The sequence below is a fragment of the Artemia franciscana genome, chromosome 12 (genome assembly GCF_032884065.1).
Source record: "Artemia franciscana chromosome 12, ASM3288406v1, whole genome shotgun sequence".
NCBI lineage: Eukaryota > Metazoa > Arthropoda > Branchiopoda > Anostraca > Artemiidae > Artemia > Artemia franciscana.
Window position 1 is genome coordinate 15,038,788 of NC_088874.1, and position 23,763 is coordinate 15,062,550.

Genomic DNA, 23,763 nt, shown 5'->3' on the forward strand with positions numbered 1-23,763 from the left:
CACCATGGTCAAGCAACTCCTGAGTCATTCAAAGATACGGCATCATAGACCCGAATGCTTCTATCAGAAAAAGCATAGAAGCTTATAACAGTAGAATTGGTCGGCACCCATGGAGCTCTATTTTGATTCAATGAATGTTTTGCTTTGTATGTTTTAAGTGTTTTTAAGTAAGGTGAGGTGTTGCAAAGTTTTTTGTTTAGTTTTTTAGGTCTTTTTCTTTTTCTTTTTCCTCTTTTCTTTTATTCACATTATACTCCGTTTTTCATGTGTTTTATACCGGGTTATAAATAAATTCAATTCGATATTTCTTGAAAGTAAAAAATATGCTGCTTAATTGTTACTTATGGGGGAATGCCAGCTTTAATATTGCTATATTCTAGATTAATTCTCTCAAGTATCCAATTTTGTTGAATATTTTTTATTCTTTTAGTAAGGTCGCCTGACGCTAAGTGGCGCCAATGGCTTTTATCCGTGTCTTCCGATGCTAAATCACAAAAGATCTAGCTTTCGGATAAACTGGAAACTGGAACAAATCTTTTATTTATAATGTTTCGGAACCCAAACTGAGCCAAATGGCTAACAAGTAGAAGTTACCTAATTTGTAGTTCATAAGAAAATAAACCCTTTGGTAAAGGTCAGTTTGAACTTGGCTTTATACAAACCTTGTTCAGTTTGACCAAGTTTGCCTCCGAAGCTCATCTCTTGCCATCACATAGACTTATTGGTACTTTAAATACCGTTACGGGTAGAAATCTCGGCTACTAATAAGTTATTTTTTGAGGTGGGGGGGGTCATTGGAGTATTTGGATTATTTAGCCAAGGCGAAACACCCAAAATGTTCTGCCCATACTTTGGACAATCTGCAATGGGTCTAAAGAATACCCCCTCTCAGTTTTGTATAACTATAAGGTCAGGATAAAGCGACTAATAGACTTTATTGAAACCGATAAATAATATTTAATAGGATTATTTTGTTGTATTGTGTTCATGTGTATGTGTTGTTGTTATTTATATATAAGATAGGCTAGGTGGATAATAATTAGATGTTATGTTTAGATATTTATTTATAAGATATAAATCATAACATGAATTGGCAGCACAAGTCCTTAGGACTTTCTTTTTGCTGCAATAATTTATTATTGTGGTCATTTTTATTTATGTTTGTATTGTGGATAAAAAAAAACCTACCTATCTACCTATTGGAAGTGTAGTCATGTTTAATCACTGATATCCAGATTTTCTTCCAGATTCACTGATATCCAGGTAACAAAAAAAAAATGGTGAAAAAAATGACACATATGTAGTGATTGTGCTAAAATTTGCAGGGTAATTCTATTTTTTTGCCACATTTGAAGCCCTGCTTCCTCATAGGTGACGTCTCTGTTTCAAGATATAAAACAGGCACAGTTCTTTAAGCATCTAATTATTTTCTATGTAAGCTAATTGAGTCCATGAATGTTTTATATTTGCTCTTGTGTTCTCCACCCTCCAGCTGTTTAAATAAATCCTAAGCAGGACTATTGGCTTTCCATTATCTTTGCCATATAGTACAATGTATATTGTTCGCATGCGTCCCATATTCCCCTGAAATTTCAGGTAAAAAGTATCCCACTATTTAGTAATGCCCTGGAAATTGGAGGCTTTCAGTATATATACAGGTGTTGAATTCGGAGCGTATTCGCTACATAGTGATGAATGATAGTTGGGCTTAGCTTTTTAAATAAATAATGTGCACATCTCCAACAAGGATATTACGGTTGTCGGAGATACGAAAAAATCTATTGCTAATACTAATTCTACTTACGTATAACCTTAATGGACTTGAAGAATTTAATCACCAAGGTAATAATAGTTATGCAGATTACCAAGAAATGATGAACAATAATTCTAATGTTTTTAGATGTGAACTACATTGCAATACAGAACAATATGGAAAACAGTTCGAAAATTTCTTATGCGATTATGAACAAGGGAATATTGACGTTTCCAACACTGCTGAAAGTGATTTCAGTTTAGAGCTATCGCATGAATTTTTTGACGTTCACAAAGGATTAGTAGCTAACGTATTATACAATGGTAAGTGCTGGTGTTTTCTCTCCAGTATGTTCGGTAGCAATTTTAGAAAGAAAAAAGAACTCTAAAACACATAAAATAATTTCTTTAAACCCCTTTCTGAAACCTGTAATCTCTTGTCCATTAGATTTCTAAGAGTTGTTTGTTTTCTCTATCTATAGTTTGATTTTAAGCTCATATCATTCAATTGACTATTTGCAGTGCCATAATCCACACTACCAGATAATGCACCTTTAGTCGTGTCCCCTTGTTCTCAAAGTTTGTCGATGTTCCTTTTGCAGGTTTTAACAGACAGTGTCTGTGAGAACACAACCCAAGCAAATTCTTCTGTAATGAAACGTACTTTTCGGCACATGCTTTATATAAGCAGTCAGTTCTGAGCATGAGCTCAAAACAATTATTTCTAGCAAATACCCTGCTAGCTGAACTGGATTAATTGTGCCATTGGATGTGACACAGAATATAATTTTTAAAGGAGCAAGGAAGACGCCTTGACGGGGTATAACATGGGCGTTTTATCCGTGCGTGAAAATTTCACCTACCTAACTCTACTACTCTCTGAGATTATCCAGATCTGGATAATATCCCATTATCCGGAATTTTGCTTCTTGGTTTTCCGTGAAATCTTACCTTCTTATGATTTTCTGTGCGTGAAGCTTCTGGATCCTTCTCAAGTCTCAGTTTGTCTACGTGCTCATTTTTTCCTCCTGTCTTAGTGTCCTGGTTTTCAATAGGAGTATATTAACATGTGTTGAGCAAAAAGTCTCGATAGATTCTAGTTGAGAACAAGAGCAAAGAGCTCATATGGAACTTCTGACGAGGTCAGAAGTTCCTCTAGCAAAATGAGCTCATGAGCTCTAGCAAAATTTTAAGAATCAATAGATTGCTGTAAAAGGAAAATCAGAGGCTTAATGCCGGTCGGGATTAAAAATAAGAGCCCTGAGTCACGAGGACCTTCAAAATGTCAAAATCCATTAAGATCCGATCCCCACTCGTAAGTTAAAAATACCTCATTTTTCTAATTTCTCCTCTCCCTTCAGCCCCCAAGATGGTCGAATCAGGGAAAACGACTTTATCAAGTCAATTTGTGACACACCTACCAATTTCATCATCCTAGCAAGTCCAGAAGCACCAAACTCGCCAAAGCACTGAATCCCACCCCCTAGCTCCCCCAAAGAGAGTGAATCCAGTCCGGTTATGTCAATCACGAATCTACAAAATTATAAGCGTTTTCCAAGATTTCCAGTTTCCCCTCCAACTCCCCCCAGTCTCAACAGATCTGGTCGGGATTTGAAATAAGAGTTTTGAGACATGTGTTCCTTCTAAATATCTAATTTCATTAAGATCTGGTCACCCGTTCTTAAGTTAAAAATACCTCAATTTTTCTAATTTTTCCAAATTAACAACCCGCAGCTCCCCCAAAGAGAATGGATCCGTTCCACTTATGTCGACCACGCATTTATAACTTGTTCTTATTCTTCCCATCAAGTTTCATCCCGATCTCTCCACTCTAAAGGTTTTCCTAGATTTCCGGTTCTCAAGATTTCCGGTTTCCAAGATTTCCGGTTTCCCCCTTCAACTCACACCGATGTCACTGGACCTGGTCGGGATTTAAAATGAGAGTTCTAAAGCACAAGATCCTTCTAAATATCAAATTTTATTAAGATCGAATCACCCATTGGTAAGTTACAAATACCTAATTTTTTCTAATTTTTCGAATTACTCCCCCCTCCAACTCCACCAAAGAGAGCGTATACAGTCCGGTTATGTCAGCCATTTATCTTGGACTTGTGCTTATTCTTCCCACCAAGTTTCATCCTGATCTCTCCCCTTTAAGCGTTTTCCAAGATTCCCCCCCAAATGACACTGGATCCGGTCGGAATTTAAAATAAGAGATCCGAGCTATGAGGTCCTTCTAAATATGAAATTTCATAGAGATCCGTTAATTTCTTCGTAAGTTAAAAATACCTCTTTTTTAATGTTTTAAAATTAACCCTTCCCCCCAACTTCCCCAAAGAGAGTGGATCCGTTTTGGTCATGCCAATCACGTATCTAGGACTTGTGCTTATTTTTCCCACCGAGTTTCATCCCGATCCCTCCACTCTAAGCGTTTTCCAAAATTTCGGGTCCCCCCATTCCCCCCAATGTCACCGGATCCTGTCGGGATTTAGAATAAGAGCTCTGAGATATGATTTCCTTCCATACATCAAATTTCATTAAGATCTCATCACTCCTTCGTAAGTTAAAAATACCTCATTTTTTCTAATTTTTCTGAATACCCACCCCACCCCCCAACTCCCCCAAAGAGAGCAGATCCGTCCCGGTTACGTCAATCACGTACCTAGGACTTGTGATAAGAGCTCTGAGACTCGATATTCTTCGAAACATCAAATTTCAATAAGATCCGATCACTCCTTCATAAGTTAAAAATACCTTATTTTTCTAATTTTTCAAAATTACCCTCCCCCCAACTCCCCCAAAGAGAGCAGATCCGTTCCGGTTATGTCAATCACGCATCTAGAAATTGTGCTTATTTTTCCCACCAAGTTTCATCTCGATCCCTCCACTCTAAGCGTTTTCCAGGATTTTAGGTTTCCCCACCCAACTCCCCCCAATGTCACCTGATCCGGTCGGGATTTAAAATAATAGCTCTGATAGACGATATTCTTCCCAACACCAAATTTCAATAAGATCCGATCACCCGTTCGTAATTTAAAAATACCTCCTTTTTTCTAATTTTTCCGATTTAACCGTCCCCCCACTCTCCCCCCAGATATCCGAATCTGGGAAACGACAATTTCTAATTTAATCTTGTCTGGTTACGATCGGTATATGTCACTTGGTTAATACCAATTGCCATAAAAACGCCTCCACCTTGCATTCATCTTTTGAGTTCTAAATTATAAACTTTCAACTTTTCTGTGTGTGCCTTGCAGAGGAAGCAGTAATGGAATTAGTCGGGTTATAATTCTTGTTGACCTCATTATTACTCTTTGTGAATTTTATTAATATTTGTGGTCTTTTGTTGCCACATAATTTAAAGAATCCGTTAAAATATGCTTTATTTTCCCCTGTCATTTTACTGACTAATTATGGGACTGTACTTTTTGGGAAAGCATTGAAACTTACTGTTAGTTGAGAAAAGGGTGGATATATATTGTGTTAGCCTATTGGTCTTTTATTCTTCTTTTTTGGTGCTATCTTTTTGGGGAGCTTTTTAGATACTGGTAATAATTTACATCCAAATTGCTTAGAGCAATTTGCATCCAAATAGCTTAATTTTTCTCTCATCTCATTTTCTGACTATTGGGTGCTAACCAATGACTGTTTTTTTGCCTCCTTATGTTTTTTCCTGGATTCTGATAATTATGACTCCTTGCAACATCAGATTTGGATTTTTCTACGTCTTCATTTTGTATTAATTGATAAACATGTTCAATATTGAGTGACTCCGTACATTTTTGATGATATTGTCCTCCACGAGATATCACGCCTCCGATAAATGACAATAATATCTACCATGGTGCTTTTTCTATCCACGATTTTATCAGACCTACCGTTGAAGAAGCTTTACCCAGATAACAGACCTCTTTTAAAATTTGGATCCAGGTTTGCTTTTGAAACGACAAAAGACAAGTACTTGACTCAGTCAATTTGGAACTTGATTCTTACCACTTCGAATGTGATCCTTACCAAATAACATTTGAAAATCGGTTTTCTTTCTGTAATATTCAGGACCTGTCTCAGCTACTATTTCACCTGCAGGCGTATTTCTTCTTCGGGGTTCTTCTATGGTACTTTCAACTCTTCTGTACACTACAGAGCAAGCAATAGGGGAATTAGCTGGATCTGAAATTGTCGCTTTTCGGAGCTTTGCTTATATTCTTGATTATTTACATCCAAACTATCCAACGGGCAAACCGGTAGTTTGGTTTCTTTTTTTTTATCTACTTGTTTCGCTGATTATTTATTGTACTATGCTTTTCAGCCTTGCACCGAGAAATTATAGATTTCAGTTGAGGCAAGGAAAATCCATATTTCTATTCTGCAGCTTTCCTTAAGATTTTTTAAATGGTACGTTCTAGTTCTCGCTGGAGAGGTTAGCCTCAGAAATTAACTGTTATGATTTTCTTCTCATTACTTTTGGCTTCCAATAAGTTTCTCGTAAATGCTTTTCACTATTTGAATCATACCTTAGAAACTCTACCTTATTTCTAACAGGAGCCATAAACCGCCTTAGTTCATTAGCTTTATTATTTGGTTTGTTGTATTCCTATTTTATAAGGAACAGCTGAGATTGCAATTTTCCCATGAGCACCAGTTTTTTTTATATAGTTTTAGGCTTCCCAAAAATTTCGACAAAATGTCTTCATTATTTTTAATCCTAGAAACACTTTTGCCTTTCAGTATCAATAGGAACCATAAACCGTCGTGGCTCAGTAGTATTTACAGTCTGCTTGGTGCAATCCTTATTTGCAAAGAATTTGCGGATTATAATTTTCATAGGACCACCAGCTTTACATTTTGACCTTATTTCCTTTAGCTTTGACCATATTTTTTTCCCGTAAGTCTCGAATTATAAACTCATCAAGAGCTGTAACTTGGACTTTGACGTTATCAACCTTGCCCAAATTATTTTTGCAAAGTCTAGGGACTGTAAGTTCTTGTGATGTAAAACCTTTATTCTATATATTTTCACAATTTGCTTTGAAATGTTGTAGAATTGTGTTTTGTCAAGAAAAACTCGTCTTCCACATTTCTTCAGAGTTGGTGTTTAAGTTTAACGGGAGATTTTGAGCTGAATTTGGTTTTCAAAGTCAAATCCTGTGTCTTTCGTGGCACCCGCTGTATATAAGTTACCTGTTGGTGGATTTGAAGGAACTTCAACTCCTCGGCATCATATAATTAGTGAAATTTGGAAAAAAATGTTTGTTTTTACATTTTGATTTTTGTAATTCAGCTAAATATAATTGCTGGAAATTAACGGAGTATGAAGTTTTAAGACGAATAATTTTTCTCATTTTGATTCTTATAGCTCAATTAAAACATAATCGTTGAATTTAATGTCAATATAATTACATAATATTGTTACCATGCTGGCGTTTCAGTTTTTTCACTAATTTTAGTAATTACATTTTTTCCCGTAATTCTACTGACAATTATCGATATTAATGATTATCAGCTCTGCATATTCTTATAAAGATTTTCTAAAGTGTTGTATTATCTTTATCTTTTTTATCTATATTTATTTATCTCTATGTTTATTTATCTTTCTATATTTATCTTTTTTAATTATCTTTGGTAGATTTTCTCTGAGCTTTGCTTTTTAACTTTTTTAAAGGTATCTTGAGCTGATACCCTGAGAGACCTGCTGCTAGGATTGCCAGTTGCCCAAGAATCAATCGCAGCTAAAAATCGCCCAAATTTTGTTATAGTGAAAAATCAGTGAAAACACTGTAATACCAAAGCTTCGCCCTGTAACTTTTCATCATAATCTCTTGTTATATTTTAGCTTTTCGAAGAGTAAACTGTTGTATTTTATCTTTTGCATTGGAGGGACCTTAATTATGACTCTTTTTTCTTTTTTTAACCTTTGAACTGTGAGTATTCATAAAAGCAAGAAGCCCGAGAAAATGTACCCGTAAGTAAAGAATAATTTTAAAAATCACAGAGATAAGTGAATTCCTGACACTTCTTGTATACAACTAGGGGATACAACCCTAATTACTACACTCAAATGTTGGGAACAAAGTAGGCAGGCTCTTTAGCAGTCAGAAAAACATCAGGAACAGCAGGAAAAGTGATTATGAGCAATAAACAGGATATGTTCCTATTTTGAGATAGCTGTATCACATCTTCGAAGATATGGCCTATTAAAAAACGGCAATAATTATTTTCAAGTGGTTTGTGGTAATAAAAACAAGTAAAAAGTGACCCTAGTCAATATGAATTACATTACATACATAACCGAAGTTAAAAAAAAACACATTAAAAGAATTAAAAGTTTTATTACTCCAATTTTGAAGGATAAAGTTACATGTAAATAGATTTTACTGCACAAATAATTGCAAAAGTCTTAGAAAAAGGAGACGCGCCCCCTATAGGACATGTTCTTGACGAAAGTATGGCAGTAATTTCAAATGTCCAGGAACTCAATTACAGCGACTTCAGTCTCTAGAGAAGAATTACGAGCAATCGGAACTTATTCATAAGCAACACAGACAGTTTAGTCACAAAAATTAACTTTTTTAAACTAATTCAAAATGTGTAAAATATATCATGTTTAAAGTTTTTCTTTAAAACTAATCAGAAAAATAAATGCAGAAAAAACGCAGTTTGGATTTAAACAATCTGGAATTTAAAGGAACCCCCCAAAAACTCCTGGAAAGCGACAATCTTAACAGAAGAGTGATCAATCTAATTATCAGACTACTTCTTCTGTAGTACATTAAAAAAGTTTTGCGTTTTAAGGAAATGACAAAACACCGTCATGGAAGTTTGTAACCTTGACGAAAACTACACCGTCAACTTTCCCGTGTCTGAGGACCGAAACAGTAGGTTTCAAGCCTCTACCTTTATAAACAAAATTGCGTTTTCCCGAGAAGGACGGTCAGGGACCTGTAACTTTTTTTCTTTTTCACGACAAAACTAACAAAACAAACAAACAAAAACTAACAAAAGAGATCGCGCCACAGAAAAATGCTGTTTCGTTCATTTTGTGTCCCACAAGAATAATTTTGGCCTAAATTTGGCCAAATAGCTAGTGCGATAAAACTCTAACATAAATCGATTTTAAGCCGTCAAAAACTGTATAGAACGTCGTAGTTTCGCAGGGAATGCTAATAAGCTATGGCACATTCGTTTATGCGCCCCATACAAGGCAAACGGTTATTATAGACAATAAAATATGTGAAATTGGTTTCAAATGTTAAAGAACATCAAAACATAAAACGAACAACATTACCATGTAAATGAATATGGTTTCTATACTTTACGCTAAAGCTCGACAGGTATTTTCTTGCAAGCCTGGTAGAACTTAACGAACGTAATCAATTAGTCATTCTATGTATTTTATTTGCCGATTACCTTTCAAAACATTTGTCAAAAGAGTGGGGTAGATGGGAAATATGAGTAACCTTGGTCACTTAACGTGGTCTGGTGCTTTAAAGAGCTATCAGCCGCAGAAGTAGTATAGTAATAAGTGGCAAAAAATGGAAAAATGGAAAGGGGTCATATATTACCACTAAAGCTTAAAATACCTGTCAAGTATAAGACTTCGTACGTACTTCTTTCATAACAACATTCCTGATGTACCTCCCTCCCCCAAAACTGCTGCGCTATCTCGCGATACACAGGAACATTTCGTTCCTAAAATAAACAAACTCCTAATATATGAATCTATCGATACATAAAATACCGTTGTGTCCAAACCATAAGTGCCAGTCTGAGACTCAAGATTCTGCGGGAGAGTGAAATAGAAATTTCACAATTTTTTATGTGAATAATCTATTTATAAGAGAAGTTTTGTATAACTCAATTTTTAGATTAATAATACTGCTATGTTGGATATTCTTTTAGCTCTAGCTCATGAAATATTCTCAATCCTTGATTGTCCCCCTTAGCTTCTATTATGTAACTACGTCAGAGTAAATGCGATCAGTTGATAAAAATTTCACCAGACAAGTCTTTCGCTCTTTTTAATTCAATTTTGAGAAAGCTTGAAATAGGTGTAAGATTTTTGTTAAGGGTATGACAACATGCTCAGTCTTGAGACAAATCGTAAAATTACTTTTCATGAATACCTTCTCGAAAAAAATTGGATTAGTGAATCATCTAAGCAGCTGGAAAACAGGAGAGAAATAGCTAATCGATGGAAGTTCCTCTATGAAGCGAAACGAACGACTGTCCTATTGTATACTCCTCGAACTCTAGAAAGCTATTCAAGCTTGTCGAGAAGACAACCTGTTTCAAAGATACCGTGGATGGATTGCGAATCTTCTGAAAAACGGTTTGAAATTACTAAGCTCTGACGACAATGAAGGGTCGATCTTGGAACCTTGTTATTGATTCATTCGATATAATATATATGAAGAAATAATCTCACAGACAATTTGAAAGGTATATAGATTATGTACTAGGTATACAACACATTTTTATACAGATTCTTTTTTTTTTGTTTCATTGTAGTATTGAAAAATGGAAGTGCTCGAACTTCCAAAAGTTTATTTTTCGACATAATTTAATTGATATAAATATATTTAATTTTTAATAAAGTCCATGTCAGAATGAAGAATTGGGTGGTCGGCTGGTGGAGACTCGTTTTCTCAAGAGTTTGGCTTTGTTCACCATTGTAAGTTTTTCTTGTTTCCAGTTTGCATCTTATATACATTAGTCAACTTCTGCTTGTTTGATGCCCATGCTCGCTCTATAGCTTTCGTGGAAAAACCTTTAAAAGTATATTTTAATAAAGAAAAGTAAACCTGTTACAATTTGTTGAAATTCAGTTTAAATACGGATTTTCTATTTTTATGATTGTAGGATTCAAATAAAGGGCACACCCCACGTGCGTTAAGTCTACATTCCTTTTCGGTTAGTGGTGCCCCTGTCGTGTCTTCGACCCCTTTAAATCACCTTTGTATAATCTTCTTCTCCGACTTTCTTTAGTCAACGGTGAACTAAAAGTTCAAACTTTTCTCCCGAACCAGGTCAAAATGATATCGAGCAAAAATTCTTAAAGGGTGTTTACTATTAAAAGGTAACTACTGAAAAGTTATTCATACAGAAGTTCAGTATCAGATACCATACTTTTAAATGAAAGTTTTTTTGAATGAAAGTAAGCAGCAACATTAAAACTTAAAACGAACAGAAATTACTCCGTGTATGAAAGGGGGTTTTCCTCCTCAACGCCTCGCTCTTCACGCTAAAGTTTGACTCTTGCTCTTAACTCTACTTTTTAAAACAGTAAAAAAGTTTGTGAAGTTTTTCAAAAACAGTTTAAAACAGTAAAAAGTTTGACTCTTTCTCCTAACTGTACTTTTTAAAACAGTAAAAAACTTTAGCTTAAAGAGCGGGGCGTTGAGGAGGAAAAGCCCTCCAATTTTTCGATTACTTAAACAGGCAACTAGAACTTTTAATTTTTTACGAACGTTTTCATTGGTAAAAAATATACGTAACTTACGAATTAACTTACGTAACGAACTTCTATATTTGTGTGTTTTTATTGTATATATGAGGGGGTTCACCCCTCGTCGATACCTCGCTCTTTACACTAAAGCTTAAATTTTTTCCCAATTCCTTAAGAATAACCTCTGAATCACAAAGGCCGTAGAATAAATAGTTGAAATTACTAAAAATACTTTAGCGTAATGAGTGAGGTATTACGAGGAGGTAAACCCCTCTTATGCGTAATAATTTTTGTTCGTTTCAAGTTTTAATGCTGCTCCTTACTTTCAGTAGAAAAAAACTTTTCATATTTATTTTTTCAATGATTTTTCAAATAATGCAAAAAAAATCGTGCGCCCCCTTCATTGAAATTCTCTTCCCCTATGAGAAGCTCCGCCATGGAAATATCCTCCCACGTACCCCCCCCCCTCAAATCTCCCCCACTAAACCAAAAAAAATCCCCCTGAAAACATCTGTACGCTTCCCAGTAACCATTACAATATGTAAACACCAGGTCAAAGTATGTAACTTGCAGCCCGGCTATCTCAGAATTTTGATCCGGTGACTTTGGAGAAAAATGAGCGTTGGAGGGGGCCTAGGTGCCCTCCAATTTTTTGGTCTCTTAAAAAGGGCACTAAAACTTTTAATTTTCGTTAGAATGAGCCATCTCGTGACTTTCTAGGACCACTGAGTCGACACGATCACCCCTGGAAAAAAAACAACAAAAAAACAAATAAACACGCATCCGTGATCTGTCTTCTGGCCAAAAATGCGAAATTCCCCATTTTTGTAGCTTGAAACTTCTACAGTGAGGTTCTCTTATACGCTGAATCTGATATGTGATTTTTGTTCTTTAGGGGTGTTTAGTCAATAAGGAATGAGCTGTCATTATAGACCATTTATAAAAAAAAATGCTACAGTGATTTACATAGTTGCACATTAACTATTAAAGTGGGAGGAAGTGGATTGTATTATTTGGCAGGGGTACCTGAGGATTTAAAAAGTATTTTTATGGCCACTTTTTCAAACCTTCAATGGGAGGGGCCTTAGATGAATTAAATAAAAAAAATTAACTGAAAGTAAGGAGCGACATTAAAAACTTGAAAAGACCAGAAATTATTCCGTATATGAAAGGGAATGTCCCCTCTGCAACGCGCCGCTCTTTACGCTAAAGTTTTTTATTGTTTTACATAGTAGAGTTGTGAGAAAGAGTCAAATCTTAGCGTAAAGAGCGGGGCATTGAGGAGGGGACAGTCCCTTTCATATACGGAATAATTTCTATTCGCTTTAAGTTTTAATATTGCTCCTTACTTTCAGTTAAAAAACCGTTTTTTAGGAAAAAGGGGTGGGGGAGGGGGCCTAGTTGCCCTCCAATTTTTTGGCTACCCAAAAAGGCCACTAGAACTTTTAATGTTATTTACGAACGTTTTTATTAGTAATAAATATACGTAACTTACAAATTAGCTTACGTAACGAATTTCAATGTTCGTATATATTTATTACGTAAATGGGGGGTGGGTTCGTCCCCTCGTCATTACCTCGCTTTTTACGCCAAAGTTCGAATTTTGTTCCAATTCCTTAAGGATGACCCCTGAACTACAAAAGCTGTTTAATTAGAATAAATAGCTCTTTTGAAATTACTAAAAATACTTTAGCATAAAGAGCGAGGCATTGAGGGGGATTTGCATTTTATTTTTTTTTTTTTTTTGGCGAAATTGTTTTCTCAAAGTTTTGATCGGACGATTTTGAGGAAAAAGGGAGGAGACCTAGTTGCCCTCTAATTTTTTTGTTTACTTAAAAAGGCCACTAACTTTTAATTTTATTTACGAACGTTTTATTAGTAATAAATATACGTAGCTTATAAAATAACTTATGTAACGAACTTCTATATTCGTATATTTTTATTAAGTATATGAGGTCTTTGCCCCCTCGTCAATACCTCGCTCTTTACGCTAAATTTTGAATTTTGGTCCAATTCTATAAGAATGACCCCTAAACCAAGAAGTCCGTTTAATTATAATACATAGCTCTTTTGAAATTACCAAGAGCGCGGTATTGAGAAGGGGACGAACCCCCTCATATATGTAATATTTTTTAGTTTTTAAGTTTTAATGTTGCTCCTCACTTTCAGTTGAAAAAAAACTTGTTTTCTTTATTTTATTTCTCATTGTTGTTTTAAATAATGCTGGAAAATCCAGCGCCCTCTTCTTTAAAATTCTCTTTCCCTTTGATAAATTCCTTCACGAAAATATCCTCTCGCGTAACCCCCAGCCCTCCACCTACCACCAGAAAAATACCGCTGAAAACGACATTATACGAACATAAGACAAACGACTGAATACGAAAACACGAACGACTGAATACGACACAAATTATACTTCGTCAATAACAAATACTTTATGTAAACAATGGGCAAAAATCATAACTTGCAGCCCTTCCCCCGGGGACTCTTGGGGATTAAGTCGTCATCTAAGACAAATTTATTTGGTTTTCGACTATGTTCAACCAAATGGCTATCTCAAAATTTGTATCCGGTGACTTTGGGGGAAGAAATGGGCGTGCCAGGGGGCCTTGTTGCCCTCCAAATGGTTTGGTCACTTAAAAAGGGCACTAAAACTATCAGTTTCCGTTAGAATGAGCCCTCTCGCGACATTCTAGGACCAATGGGATGATACTATCACCACTGAAAAAAAAAATAAATAAAAACGCATCCGTGATCTTTCATCTGGCGAAAAATGCAAAATTCCACATTTTTGCAGATAGGAGCTTGAAACCTCTATAGTGAGGTTTTCTGATACGCTGTATGTGATGGTGTAATTTTCATTAAGATTCTATAACTTTTAGGGGGTGTTTTCCCCCTTTTTTCGAAAATAAGGCATTTTCTCAGGCTCGTAACTTTTGACGGTAAGACTAAACTTGATGAAACTTATGTATTTAAAATCAACATAAAACTGCAATTCTTTTTATGTATATATTGGTATAAAAATTCTTTTTTTTTAGAATTTCGATTACTATTGAACCGGGTCAGGGGCGGATCTAGAGAAAAATCTTGAGGGAGGGGCACTGGACCAAGGGTGTCAATATGATTCGAGCGTAATGATAGGGGGGGGGGTGTAAATAAAACTTTCGTCAGACCAGTTTGTTTGTGTGAATCTGGTTGGTGCTGATTTGACAAAGAAACCTCATTGAAAGCCAATCATATTTTCCTATAGTAGTAAAATGCGTATTAACAACAGACGCGAGCAGATTCGTTGATGAATAAACTACTATGGCTTCATTGAGACTTTCTGAATGAGTAGACCAGACTAATTTTTTTTCTTTAGAGTCGGATAAAAAAATAATCAATTAATGGGGAAACCTCTAACTTCAAAGAGTGGAAATACAACTGCTTTTACAAGAGGTAGAGAATTGTAAAGCAGCCCTTGATCTGCTACAAGATTTTAACATTTTCTATAAAGAGACTGAAAACCAACCGCACGCCTGCGGAATATCTGAGCAGCACTTCAAATATGGTGGTCCTGCCTTGTTGCTTTGGTAGCTAGAAAATATTTTGAAGACGTTCCATGACAAGCAAAGGAACATTTGGTTTTTACTTGTGTCAAGGGCTCCTTTTTTCGAAGATTCTTTAATCGGGACCAGAACCAAAATATGGAATGGGTCATGTTCCCCACTGTCAAAGCTGATTTTTTTTTTCAAAAAGGATCAGCCGTGGCAGGGTTTAATACCCAAATATATTTAAAGTTCTAAATTTCTTCGAAAACAATACAAGCCTAATAATGATTAAATAAAAAAAAAACTAGTTTTTTAACTGAAAGTAAGGAGCGACATTAAAACTTAAAACGAGCAGAAATTACTCCGTGTATGAAAGGGGCTGTACCCTTCTCAACGCCCCGCTCTTTGCGCTAAAGTTTGACTCTTTCTCTCAATTCTACTTTATTAAACAGTAGAAAACTTTAGCGTAAAGAACAGGGCGTTGAGAAGGGGACAGCCCCTATTTTCCAAAATAAGGCAAATTCTCTCAGGCTTATAACTTTTGAGGAAAAAGACAAAATTTGATGAAACTTATATATTTAAAATCAGCATGAAAATCCGATTCTTTTGATGTATCTTTTAGTATCAAAATTCCGTTTTTTAGAGTTTTGTTTACTAATGAGCACGGTCGCTCCTTACTACAGTTCGTTACCACGAACTGTTTGATAGAGAAAAATATAATATATTACTGTCAATATACTGTCATAAGTATGAGAGAATTTCAAAAAATTTTCCGGACTTGAATTTGGTTTAGTTTGGTTCTCTGGATTTTTCGAAATATGGAAAAAAAAATGTTTTTGAAACCTATCTGTTTCTAATGGAATATCAGGGAAGGCAAGTGGTTGAAACCTCTTGTCTTACCGTTTTTATGGCACTTATTGACCAAGTGACAAACAGTGATCGCAAATTGTGTCGGTCTGTCGGTCTGTCTGTAAGTCTGTCCCGGTTCTGCTACCTTAGGCACTTCCAGGTAAGCTAGGACGATGAAATTTGGCAGACGTATTAGGGACCAGACCAGATTAAATTAGAAATACTCTTTTTCCTGATTTCACCATCTGGGGGGAGTGGGGGCCGGTTAATTCGGAAAAAATGAAGTATTTTTAACTTACGAACGGGTGATGGGATCTTAATGAAATTTGATGTTTGGAAGGATATCGTGTCTCAAAGCTATTATTTTAAATCCCGACCAGATCCGGTGACATTGGGGGGAGTTGGAGGGGGAGTCTAAAATCTTTGAAAACGCTTAGAGTGGAGGGATCGGGATGAAACTTAGCGGGGAAAATAAGAAGAAGTCCTACATATGTTATTGATATAACTGGAACGGATCTGCTCTTGTTTGGGGGAGTTGGGGGGGGGGTAATTATGAAAAATTAGAAAAAATGAGGTATTTTTCACCTACGAAGGAGTGATTGGATCTTAATGAAATTTGAAGTTTGGAAGGATATCATGTCTCAGAGCTCTTTTTTTAAATCCCGGCCGGATCCAATGAAGGGGAAGTTGGGGGGGCGGAACCTAAAATCTTGGAAAATGCTTAGAGCGGAAGATCGGGATAAAACTTGGTGGGAAAGAAAAGCACAAGTCCTAGATACGGGATTGATATAACCAGAACGGATCTGCTCTCTTTGGGGGAGATGGGGGTAGGGTTAATTAAAAAAAAATAGAAAAAATGAGGTATTTTCAACTTACGAAAGAGTGATCGTATCTTAATGAAATTTCATATTTAGAAGGTCCTTGAAACTCAGATCTCTTATTTTAAATCCTGACCAGATTCAGTGTCATTAGGGGGGGGGGGCGGAAATCTTGGAAAACGCTTAAAGCGGAGAGATCAGGATGAATTTGGTGGAAAAAATAAGCACAAGTCCAAGATAGGTGACTGAGAACACTGGACCAGATCCGCCCTCTTTGGTGGAGTTGGGGGGGGGGGTAACTCGGAATAATTAGAAAAAATGAGGTATTTTTAACTTACGAACGGGTGATCAGATCTTATTGAAATTTAATATCTATAAGGATCTTGTGCTTTAAAACTTTCATTTTAAATCTCTACCAGATCCGGTGACATTGAAGGGAGTGTGAGGGGGAAATCGGAATTCTTGGAAAATGTGAAAATCAAGGTATCTTACGAATGGGTGATCGGATCTCAATGAAACTTGATATACAGAAGCATCTTATGTCTCAGATGCTCCATTTTTAATTCGAATCGGATCAGAGGACATAGAGGGTTGGAGGGGAAACAGAAATCTTGGAAACCGCAAATCTTGGAAAACACTTAGAGTGGAGAGATCGGGATGAAACTTGATGGGAAGAATAAGCATAAGTTATAGATACGAGATTGACATAATTGGTATGGATCCATTCTCTTTGGGGGAGCTGGGGGATGTTAATTTGGAAAATTAGAAAAATTGTGGTATTTTTAACTTAAGAACGGGTGATCGGATCTTAATGAAATTTGATATTAAGAAGGAACTCATGTCTCAGAGCTCTTATTTTAAATCCCGACCAGATCTGTTGACATTGGAGGGAGTTGGAGAGGGAAACCCGAAATCTTGGAAAACGCTTATAAATGTCGTAGATACGTGATTAACGTAACCGGAATGGATCTGCTCTCTTTGGGAGAGGAGGTGGGGCTCAGTGCTTTGGCGAGTTTGGTGCTTCTGGACGTGCTAGGACGATGACAATTGGTAGGCGTGTCAGGGAGCTGTACAAATTGACTTAATAAAGTCGGTTTCCCCGATTCGACCATCTGGGGGGCTGAAGGGAGAGGAAAAATCAGAAAAATTGAGGTATTTTTAACTTACGAGTGGGTGATCGGAACTTAATGAATTTTGATATTTAGAAGGACCTCGTGACTCAGAGCTCTTATTTTATATCCTGACCGGCATTAAGCCTCTGATTTTCCTTTTAAAGCAATCTACTGATTCTTAGAATTTTACAAGAGCTCATACCATATGAGCTCTTGGCTCTTCCGTCCTCGTCACAAGTGCCATATAAGCTCTTAGCTCTTGTTATGTTCTATTATCACCGCTCTTCAAATCTATGAAACAATTACACCAAAACATCTACAAAAAGAAGAATGCGGTATCAGTTAACCAAAAGTGTTCCCAACCGGGAAATTTGGGGTTTCGCAGACCTAAAATTTTCCACATGCTTTGTAGCAGGCGATCACTTCTGTTTTGCAGATAGGTCTCAAGAAATATGCTTCTATCAAATAAACTGTAGCTATGGTAGACGAAATAATATAGATGAGAGAGACATTGATATGGTCATTATGTATTTATTTCCCCATAATTTTGGTAATAATAAACAAAATATGGGGGGGGGGGTAATATTGGGAAGTCAATGACGAAAGGGAGGGAGACAAGGGCAATAAAATAAATTCAATAGTCTTCCAAGTTGTCTTGCAGGGACGATAGAGCTTGGGCTAATTGATACTTGTGAATCAGCAAGCCTAGGATGACCTTATCAATCTGGATAGTTTTTAACTTCCACATTATGTTTGGATAACATAGACGACATTCCACTAGGACTTCGTCCTAGGAAGATAGTATTCTACCCTGCATCTTACTAGAGTCAGGCAGCTCAATAAGATAGGGCATGTGAATTAGCTCTCCCAAATATCACACGGCAAACTCAAATGTCCAAAACATTTCCCAAAACCCCCTTTATTATGTGTCTCCCCTCCCGTGACCCATTCTTATTATACTCCTATCAATGACTCCCAGAAACAGTACCCTAAATCGATGGGATCTTAAGAAAGAGAATAAAAAAATCTGCCAAAAAAAGAAAAAAACAGTCTGAAGATGAAGATCTAGCAAGCAAGTTTAATTATATGATTAATTTTTCCTGAAACGAGGTTTATTTTGTAATTTTACGACGAAATGATTCGTAAACTGATCGTGTGAGCAGTTTCATGTCTGAATCTCTTGCAGATTAAGAGCAAAATCTTGGGTAAGGGGGCCACTTGACCAAGGGCGCCAATGAGACTCGAGGTGGGCACCAAATTCAAAAGTTTATTTAAAAAAAAGAAAAAAAGAACAGAATATATTGGTGCCAGAAATATCTTGGGAGAAGGGTCAACCCCCCCCCAGTGGATCTGTTCCTGGCCTAAATTGCTTTTAACTCTTTCATTCATCTAATTTCACCCAAATTAGCTGTATAGTTAAAATAAATAGAAAGACAGATTTATCACACGAAAGCCCTATTGGTCCATTCGCTATTTGGTCACAAAACTAAAATTAAGAATTTTTTGAGTGGGGAGTGGACAGAGGCAGTTCAAAAAACTACTCCTTAACATAAATTAATGTTCTAAGTTGCCTTGTCGTATCCCCATAATTGAAGCCCAGATATCATATGCTAAATCGACGGGCTCACAAGAAAGAAAATACAACCAATCTGCCAAAAAAAAAGAAAAAGAAAGAAAACACATTCTGAAGATGAAGAACTAGCAAGCAAGTTTAATTATATGATTAATTTTTCATGAAAACGAGGTTTATCTTATAATTTTATGACGAAATGATTCGTAAACTGATCTTACGAGCAGTTTCATGTCCAAACCTCTAACAGATCAAGAGAAAATTTTTGGCTAAAGGGGGCTGCTGAACCAAGGGTGCCAATGTGACTCGAGGTGGGCACTAAATTAAAGTTTATTTTAAAAAAGAATAAAAAAAGAAAAAAAAAACAGAATAAGTGTGCCAGAAGTGTCTTAGGATGAGGGTCGCCCCCTCTGACGTCATGTATCTGTTCCTGGCCTGAATTGCTTTTAATTCTTTCATTCATCTGATTTCAACCAAATTAGCTATATAGTTAAAATAAATTGATAGATAGATTAATTCACACGAAAGTCCTATTGGGGTATTCGCTATTTAATTTGTCACAAAACTTAAATTAAGGATTTTTTGAGGGTGTAGGGTTTATTATTAGTCAAAACTTACCTTTCGATTTCCAGGCATTTTCAGATATTTTACCAGAATGTTTGGAAATATCCTTCGATCCCCTTGCACATTCACCCATCAGTCTTCGTCTCTTATCCATTCTATGCTCACGTCCAGATTTTTTATTTTTATCCATTTTGAACTTTTAGCTACAATATTACTTTTCAATATGTCATTGTGAATTGACAAATAGCTATAACTGTGTTATCATGTTCATGGAACGTGTTGAAGATACCCCTTTTATCTTCAACAGATGTTTCCATTTTCGTGAAATATGGGAAAGTTCCATGTTCGTAGAAAAATCTTTGCAGCAATCAAAGATTTTTATGCCAATTTTGTAGATATCCATACTGAACTGGCTGAAGAAAAATAATTTTTGTTTGGTTTAAGTTTCAACTTTGCTCTTTACATTCATAGAAAAGCTTTGCTTTTTGTTGTTAATTGGGTAAATCACTAACGAATAATTGATCAAATTGACAAATATACTTAAAAACAGAGTAAAAAAAAGAATGGAATGCGAATGAGCGCGCCAGGAAAATCTCGACGGGGCCCTAAGGCCCCCCCTTGGATCTGCCCCTGAGCTGGGTCGCTCCTTACTACAGTCGTTACTACGAACTGTTTGATACATGAACACATAGATGGATGTGGATTTAACTTTTGCTTTTCCTTTATTTGGTAGCTTACATATATGGATGATCTTGGGATGTAATGTGCAGCATTGGTGCCAAGAGGATGGAACTATCATCTTTATTGCAGAAATGACCATAACTTTACGAAAATTCCATTTTTTTGAAAAGCAAATACGCTAAATGTGCCCATTTTTGTCGAAACAATCTCTTATCCAAAACTTGAATTTTACTATAAAGATTGAGGGGGGAGGAACCAAATGCCTCCTAATAAGCTTAGACAACCTGAATGTGATTTTAAAAACAAACAGAAATTTATGAAAAAAATAGTATTTTTCAATGAAAAGAAAAAGTGACTCACAAACGCTTTCTGTAAAGCATTTGAAACTTTAGATCCAAGAGTGAGGAATATCGAGGGGCAACCCCCTCATACAGAGTATAATTCCTTCTCTTTTTTGTTTTTGATGTGGCTGTTTGCTTCCATTTGAATTAGACTTCTTCTTTTCATTTAATAAGCCTATTTCTAGGAACGAACGCACATCTGTTTGGTGTTAAACCTTCGGAGTTGCAAGGCTTAATAAATAACTTTTCAATAATTATAAATTATTTGACGATCTCAGGATTCTTATTTGATAGCGTTTGGACCTTTTAGGCTTATATTTTGGATTTTGGTCTACGAAATGGCTGAGATTCTTTCTTCACTACAGTGCGATCTCTTTGTTACTGAAAAGGCACTAAAAATTTTAGTTTCCTTTCTATATAAACTCTATTTAATATTTGACGCTGTTCCAATGCACTCAACCATGTAAAAAACAAATTCAATCCTATAAAAATGAATCCCCAACCATTCTTCTCGGCAAGACATAAAATAGAAGAAATCTTTTTGAATTGAAGCATAAATAAAAGCTAAGAAGACTTAAAAATAAAAGCGAAAGTAAAATATTCTATGTAGGGGGAGGCACTTCCACCTTCATCAACCCCCTAAGTTTGCTATTTAGGCTGACCAGTTTAGGTGATCAGTTTTTTCCTTAAAGTACTTTAAGCTCGAAGTATCATCACTTGGTAGTCGTAACTTATTCATCTATTGATTTTTTGTATATAATAAGGCCTATTCAGCAAATGTGAGTAAATAAACCCCTTTGTTCTCGAACTATTGTGAACAATTCTTTAACTTTTTATTATAACTTATAATTAGATAATTCTTTAACTTATTATGTAGCAATGTAAATTGCTCTTGTGTTAGAGCATTCATTATCGAAGCATTGAAAATCGCAAACTTAAGTGACAACGGTGAGGATTGAAGCCTCCTCATGTATCATTTCTTTTTGTTGTAATTTTTAACATTGATCTTTTAACTTTTCTCCCCTAGAACTTTTGTATAGCAATGCTGCAGAAATTAAACCACCCCTGAACATGCACCCTTAAAATTATTTCTGATGGATAGGGGGTGGGGGGTTCTGAATTATCAAAATAAATTTTCCAGTAGTGATGTCTAGGCCTATTTTTCATGCAGGATGATCCAGTGGATAAATATTGCTCTGTGGCCGTGCCCCTTATCACTTCCACTTTCTTACAGGTGAGCACATGAATGTAATATTATGTTTTCGTAGTATAATAACACTTTATTTATTATGGAATATGTTACGTTTTGATTGTAATAACCGCTCATATTAAGTAGATTGTGTATAGTGATATGTATGTGCTGCCTTATGGTTGTGTTCCCTTGAAGCTGAGAGGCTATGTATACTGTTTTTTTTTTAAGTTTTAAACCAACTGCTATCTTAGAATTCTTGATCAGTAATATTTTACCCCCAGCCAGGCCAAAATCCTTGCTATGCGGCGCAAAACGGTAGTTGCTGGCACTTTTCTGTCCTACCATCTCTTTTGTTTCTTAAATAAGAAATACTTTACTTTACAAATTATTTGTTTCAGTTACCTTCAATATAGGAAGGGGATATTTTTTTATTTTTAAAATAAAAATACCATTAAAGATATTTTCAGAGTCTATTGGGCAGTTGTCCCTTCCCCCCAATTGACAACCCTAATTTTTGCACTTAGGAAATTGAAACCACTGGTAGAAAGTTCCTGGGCCCGCTGAATTCTAAGTTATAATTTTCATCAAGATCACTGCTTATTTTGGGGGATTTCCCCTTTTCTTTTAAAATGATACACATTTTATTATACTGATGAATTTCTTAACGGGCCCCGTTTCTGCCTGAGCTATCTGATCAAAATTTTGAGACAACCATTTTATTCAAATAATCAAAAGGTTTAATGAATATGATTCTGGGGATGATATGATCCCCAAAACCCATAGTGCTGTAACGATTGCCTAGTGACCCGAAATTACCGGGAATCGTTCTCTGGGTTGAAGAGATTGTTTTCTTTTTTTTGCTGGAGGGTGTTAATATCGAAAAATCTCGAGAACAACTTTGGAGATGAAGTTGAAATTTTCAGGGAGCTGCGGGGGAGGAGGCTCGTGGACGTCGAATTTTCTCTTGTATCCTGAAGAAAGTATGTATTCGGGTTATCAAAACTAGATTATCTGTGATACCTCGGGAATGCCTAGCGGAGATCGAGATTAAACTTTTGGATCATGGGAAGCGTAGGCAAGGGACTATATATTTAGTGTGTAGAGGAAAGGAATTTGGGGGACAATACAAATGTGTATATGATCCGTCCAATAATTTTGATACTATTAGTTCCATGTAATTTTGAAACTACTCACAGTGAGGTAAAGAATTAAGTAAGGTTATCAAAATAGCGTAATCGTATTGACTGGGGAACGACTTAGGGGATCGAGTTAAAACTGTCAAGAGGTGTTTAGAGAGGCGAGGGGGCTCCAAGTATTATTTTTAGGGAAAGTGAAAAGAGTTCCAAAATATGTTTGTTTCCTGAATATTGGTGCATAAGAAGGCGAACCGATATCACTTTTTTTTTAAAGATCCGTAAGCTATTGGGTTCAAGGGAACTTTGTGTACTGAAAATAGGTCATTTTTTTCCAATGATGTTGGGCTCAGTTAAATTTGACTCGGCTATTCAGATACTTGTTTAGTTGCTTTATATTTTAATGATCATTCCAGACCAAAAGACTAAAAGACCAGGGACGCCCCAAACTGGGACCTTAAATTTTGTCTCTCCAATCTGACTGACAAGGCATTGATTAGTGTCGTAATGAGGTCAACCCCTATCGGTTCGTGATGCCCGAAAGTCAGTCAAAATTTCCTGTTTGGTTTAAATTTGAATTATGATTTGGTTTTTAATTATTTTAGGTTTTAATATGGCTTGTTACATCCTTTCGGATTTTCAAAAAAAAAATTCATCCTAATAAAACAAGATTTTTTTATGCATGTATTTTTTTTATTGAAATCTCTTTTTTTGGAGTTTGGTTACTAACGACACGGCTCCCTCTTTACCTAGAGTCTGTTCCCACGAACTACCTG

At 36.0% G+C, this 23,763-nt stretch overlaps 1 protein-coding gene across 1 annotated transcript in view; it reads left to right on the plus strand.

Annotated features, from left to right (window-relative positions):
* The first annotated feature begins 1,583 nt into the window (after positions 1-1,583).
* The window catches only part of LOC136033733 (uncharacterized), a 189,509-nt gene continuing 167,329 nt past the window's right edge, over positions 1,584-23,763 (plus strand). The window contains exon 1 of the mRNA XM_065714626.1: positions 1,584-2,076. Within this exon, the coding sequence (XP_065570698.1) occupies positions 1,728-2,076 (349 nt within the window). The 5' untranslated portion in view covers positions 1,584-1,727. The remainder of the gene's footprint in view (positions 2,077-23,763) is intronic.